Source organism: Cydia amplana, chromosome Z, assembly GCF_948474715.1.
Source record: "Cydia amplana chromosome Z, ilCydAmpl1.1, whole genome shotgun sequence".
Classification (NCBI taxonomy): Eukaryota; Metazoa; Arthropoda; class Insecta; order Lepidoptera; family Tortricidae; genus Cydia; species Cydia amplana.
This window is the reverse complement of record NC_086096.1, coordinates 22,830,326-22,836,686: the sequence shown is the minus strand read 5'-3', so window position 1 is coordinate 22,836,686 and position 6,361 is coordinate 22,830,326. Positions and strand designations below refer to the sequence as shown.

General features: G+C 36.0%; 1 protein-coding gene across 1 annotated transcript; it reads left to right on the top strand.

The window, feature by feature from the left end:
• The first annotated feature begins 305 nt into the window (after positions 1 to 305).
• On the top strand, positions 306 to 1,358 carry LOC134661705 (uncharacterized). Its single transcript, XM_063517876.1, has one exon. The coding sequence runs from the start codon at positions 306 to 308 to the stop codon at positions 1,251 to 1,253; it is 948 nt and encodes a 315-aa protein (XP_063373946.1). The 3' UTR covers positions 1,254 to 1,358.
• Positions 1,359 to 6,361: the final 5,003 nt, after the last annotated feature.

Below are 6,361 nucleotides of genomic sequence, written 5' to 3'. Positions count from 1 at the left end.
AACTGGCTCAGAATCCTGAACTTCATAGAAGAACAAAGCATATTTCTATAAGACACTTTTATCTACACACATCACATGTCATTAGTGCTCTATAATGCGTTCAGAAACCGTAGGAAATGACCAGCTTTATTACAACCAATTTTACTATGAGAACTTTCTTATCTGTGGTAGTAGGAAAATCTGTACTGTAATGTTATAACATTACAACATACATTAATGTTATAACGTTATAAATTTTTTGTATCTTAGCAAACTTCTACCGATGCCAGGTGTGGACATTGCAAACTGTTTTAGAAAATATGAAAATGGTACCTGGTATCGATATTTCTGTTATGGCACATTTAAAAAAAAAAGCGGAAATCCTAACAGCTCAAAATAAAATCTGTGTTCTTTTGTTTGACGAAATAGCCTTGAAAAAAAGACTAATTTATAATGGTGCTACAGACGAAGTGGATGGGTTTGAAGATCTGGGCGGTCAAGGAGAACGTTCCGAGAAAATTGCGAATCATGCTCTAGTTCTGATGCTCCAAGGCATTCATAAGAAAATAAAACAACCCATCGCTCATTATTTCGTGAAGGGAACAATTACTACTCAAAAATTAGTAATTATTATAAAGACTGCTATTCGAGCTGTGACCGAGACTGGATACAAGGTGTTAGCAACGGTATGTGATCAGGGACCCACAAATGTGGGTGCGATAAATTTGCTCAAGAAGCTCAGTGGGGAACCTGTAGGATCAAACTATTTTTTGGTAGATGATGAAAAAGTGTTCATTATATATGACGTGCCCCATCTATTTAAGTCATTACGAAATAATTTTCTCGAAGGTGGTTTGTTAAAAATGAACAATAAAACAGCGAAATGGTCTCATTTGGTAGAATTGCAGGAAAAAAATCAAAGTACGCTTCACTTCACGAAGATCACAAAATCACATGTGAGCCCCAAATATAGGACGAAAATGAAAGTAAAGCTAGCTGCCCAAATATTAAGTAACACTACAGCTGCAATATTAAAGTTACTAGCTGAAAGCGTTGAAATTAAAGAAAAAAACAAAGAAATTTTAGAAACGGCGCATATAGTTGAAGATTTAGACAGATTATTTGACTGCACTAATGGGCCATCATCTCACAAAGATATTAAAAAAGGAATACGACAAAACGTTACAAAAAACAGTTACCACCATGAATGTTGGATAGAATATAAAAAAAAATTAAAGACTCTCCTATTTCCTCAAATCGAACAGCCAACTTAGGCTAAGGAATGTCCGTTGTGTAAATGGATACATCACAACTTTATCCTCTTTGCAAGACATATGGAAATATGTGGAATCCAAAAATTTTAATTATTTGAATTTGCGGCAATGCAATCAAGACTCATTGGAAAATTTATTCGGTATTATACGACAACACAGCCCGACCAACAAAAACCCGACGTGTCACCATTTTACCGCGGCATTAAAATCTGCAATACTCACCCGCCTTAGCACACCTATCAGTAGAGGATCGAACTGCGAAAAAGACGAAAACGACATTATATTCGATTTTCACGATATTGTTTTTGCAAAAAAACATGACCAAAAAGAAAAATGTAAGTTTTCATCGGATCACGACCTTCAAAATTTTAATGAAGACATTCCATATATCTTGCATATTCCTGAAGAAAAAAATATTGACCACGAAATTGAAGAAATAGAAGAAAGGTTAAAAGAATTCGATAAGCAGCCAACGGTTTATGTAAGTGGTTATCTGGCCAAGGTCCTCTTGAAAGATGTGACCTGTGAAACATGTATAAAGTCGATGAAAGTGTCTTTTCCAAAACCAAATTCTATATACAATTATATATCATTTAAAGAATGGTGGAAAGATAAAACTTCTCTAACATACCCCACTTTACAACTTTGCGAGGCAATTGATTCTGCAACAAAAATGTTGTAAAATTAGGTATTTGTAAAAATTAAAGTTAAAAGAGATGTTACTGACATGAGTGTTTTATTCGAAGTAAGGTAACTAGGCAAATTTAAAATATACATCAAAATAGAATAAGAAAACTTAAAAAACATTTGTCAGCACAAATAAGGTTACAAACTACAACAGCCGTCCTTAATCGAAGTTGTGCTAGACAAACACAAAAAAAACAAAAACTTAAGTTTCTAATCCTAAGTTAAGTATACACCGTTTATGTACTATAGGTCCTAGAGGCTTCGTAAGTACATCGGCAGGCATATCACTACTTTTAATATATTCTAATTGAACGACATTATTAGACACCTTTTCCCTAATAAAGTAAAACCTGGTATCTATATGCTTCGTCCTGTTGTGGTGTACAGGATTTCGAACGAGGTTGATGGCACTCTGACTATCAGAAGCTAAGTTAACTATATGCAATTTACCTGTTATCTCATAGATAAACCGACGTAAGTAGCAAGCTTCCTTCGTGGCAGACGCTAGTGCCATAAATTCCGATTCGGCTGAAGATAAAGCCACTGTAGGCTGCTTCTTGGACTCCCAGGATACTGGACCTCCACTTAACTTGAAGGTGTATCCGGTGTACGACCTTCTGTCAATCGGACAATTTGCCCAGTCCGCGTCACTAAAGCCTTTTAAAGGTTCTCCGGTCTTCCTGTAAACCAAGGAATAGTTTAAAGTACCCTTCAGGTACTGCAGAACCCTTTTCGCAGCATTCCAGTGTTCCTTCGTAAAACACGTATTAAACTGGCTTAAATAGCTCGTAGTGTAAGCGATATCTGGTCGTGAGTTCACCGTCAGATACATGAGGCATCCTATTAAGTTCTGATACGGATAAGACTCACCTTCTTGACCATCAGTTCTTCTCTCCATATTCTTTTTAACTAGAGGAGTATTCACGGTCTTACAATCCTTCATGTTAAATTTTTCCAATAAAAAAAGAATATAATTACGCTGATTTAATTTTATACACTCGGAACAGTGAAAGCATATAACTGGAAACCGCCTTTGGGAACATTACCGTTCAAATTCTCGGGCCAAATTAGCACACATACACAATTACGCCTACATTTAAATAAGACGATACGTTTACAGAGCCTGTCTCTATTACACTAACGTACACAGCTAAGTGTAGATGAAATGCATATAATGTCAATAACTACCAATCAGCGACATTAATCCGCTAATAACCTTCTTGCTGTACGTACTGGCCGCTGAGAGTTCGCGGTTCATATTTGATTAGAATATGACTTGGACAGGGATAGGTTTATGCCATACATTGAAGAACCAGTCAAATAATTCACGTATAATAATTTAGACGTACAAACTTTCAACCCCTTTTTCACCACCTTAGGGGATAATTTTCAAAAACGCTGAAATTAGTTTTCTTGTATTTTAATAATATATCTTTTTACGAAGTTTCAAATTCCTAGCTTAAAATAAAACTTGTACCCCATACAACATTTCATCCCCTTTTTAACCCCCTTAGGGGTTGAATTTTTCAAAATCGCTTCTTATCTCTTGTACACTTTATAAATGCAACCTAGTGTGCAAATTTCAACTTTCTAGCTTTTGTAGTTTCGGCTCTGCGTTGATGAATCAGTCAGTCAGTCAGGACACTTGCATTTATATACAGGGTGCCCAGTAATTAGTGGATAACCTTCTAACCACCGACAGAGCACCTTAGGCTGGTCCAGAAAATGCACTTATAGGTCTAGTAAAAGTTTCGTGGTTTTCGAGATAATCGAACTTTTCTGTCTTTTTTAATGGCTAGCTCCATACTTCACTTTAATCACAATCTAGGCCATATCTTTGTCTGTAAAGATGTAATTAGCGTGTGTGATACCATTTTAGAATCAGTATTAGATAAACTATTTTTAAGAAAGTTGGCCATTCTGTTCTCCATACATTTTTTTTTTCACCACAAACGATCAAACTTATTGAAATTTTTTAAGAAAAAATTGATTGGAATTTTTTGTGTGGCTACCATAAAGCGACAACCATAGGTGGTAACGAAAGGTCCGATCGCTGTGTATCGCTCCAACCTATGGTTATCGCTGCCACGACATTGAGCGACTTGCGACGGTGGCAGCGATAACCATAGGTTGGAGCGAGACACAGCGATCGGAGCTTTCGTTCCCACCTATGGTTGTCGCTTTATGGTGGCCACACAAAAAATTCCAATCAATTTTTTCTTAAAAAATTTCAATAAGTTTGATCGTTTGTGGTGAAAAAAAAATGTATGGAGAACAGAATGGCCAACTTTCTTAAAAATAGTTTATCTAATACTGATTCTAAAATGGTATCACACACGCTAATTACATCTTTACAGACAAAGATATGGCCTAGATTGTGATTAAAGTGAAGTATGGAGCTAGCCATTAAAAAAGACAGAAAAGTTCGATTATCTCGAAAACCACGAAACTTTTACTAGACCTATAAGTGCATTTTCTGGACCAGCCTAAGGTGCTCTGTCGGTGGTTAGAAGGTTATCCACTAATTACCGGGCACCCTGTATATAGATTTATTTATTTATATGTACCTATATATATGTATTTCAGGGATCTCGGAAACGGCTCTAACGATTTCGTTGAAATTTGCTATATGGGGGTTTTCGGGGGCGAAAAATCGATCTATCTTGGTCTTATCTCTAGGAAAACGCGCATTTTCGAGTTTTATATGTTTTCCGAGCTTTGCTCGATCTCCCAGATTTTTATTTTTATTCCGGAAAATATTGTAAGTACGCATTCAAAAACGAAATATTTCTTCTGACAAACGTATTTTCTTTAGTATCTTATGCACAGACATACAATTCGCGCTCGCGCTATCTTATGATATGTATGAAGGTTAGACGTCAGAAAACAATCTCATAACTATGAAGGTTTCTACCATACATATAATGTCGCGAACACACTTAAAAATTCAGGCCACCCGACACGTATTGAGTCAAATCAAATCCATATAAAGCCTGACCACAAATATATGTATGAGGATGCGCCATATTGCGGAATTTCACTGGAACTACTTTCTTACACTGACAATGATTTTACGATTATTTTGAATTGGTCGGCGATGATAATGTCATTAATGTCAATGTAATTCGTGGTGGCCGTTTACGTTTTTTTAAAGATAAATATTAACAAAATGCTAAAAACAATTCACAGTCGTGAGCGGAATATTACTAATAATGTGTACCTACACGGGTTTACTAAACGAAAAACTTTCAGAATAAAAAATATTTAAATTGTTGGCATATTAATCTTATAAATAACGCCCTCTTGAAAATCCTCACATTAGTGTTCAGGCTTTATTTTCTATGACCACAATCACATTATGAACACCGACACGACGAAATTTAAACAAACCTCGGTAATTTGTAAAGGCACAGATCGCATATTTATAGCCCTTACGATCTGGGACATTTACGAATTCACCTAGGGCAGGTTTGTAATGTACTATTTTTTTTGTTCCTGATTACTTGAAAACGCTGAACTAATTTGGAAAACCCTTATTTTAGTGCAAGTTCATGAACGATGTTTTTCGTCAGTCCTTGAGGTGTATGTATAAATAAATAAATTTGACGGTTTTCCTATCCGAGAACAGGCACATAGAACTGACCATGTGAAAAGCATGGATTTTCTAGATCCAATTCACAAATTGACATTGTTTGGCCATGTGATTTATTAATAGTCATCGCAAAGGCCAACCGAATTGGAAATTGCAGGCGCCTGAATGGAATCAGCGAGTCTGAAGGAATCATTGGGATCCGTGGCAAAAGAACAACTTCACCTTGAAACTTGCCGTTCAAAATGGTAGCTTGAAGTACATTGCCCATAATTTTTTTTATTACCAATCTTGTACCATTGCAATTTGCATAGCTTAGGTGCATTTAAATTCCGAAGTAAAATTATTGGTGCCCCAATTTTCAGTCTCAAAGTATGTGGTGGCATACCCGGTAAATCCAGTGAATTCAAGAATTCAACAGGGTAGTTGACTGCTTCGTCAGGATCAATGACAGTGTCAATCGATTTGAAAGTCATCTCATTGCCAGGCAATGACTGTTGTATTTTCAAATTAATAGCATCAACATCTATATTTTTTGCTGCTAGAATAGCCCGTTAACGTAGCCAAGCATCATAATTTGAGAATATACTCTCAATCAAAGCATCTTTCGTAGCTACCATTTCGCAAAAATTATCTTCAAATTACCTAGCTGGAACATGCATTTTTAGCCAATTATTCCATCTAAAACAAAAGGACAATTTTATATAAGCATAATTTGCTGTTAGAGTGCTAAAGAAAAATGTCGATAGCAGGAAAATGTTCTTCGTGATCATATTTCATTCGCATGTAACAAAGGGCGGAGTTGATTTATCGTTTCTGTAATGACGTCGAC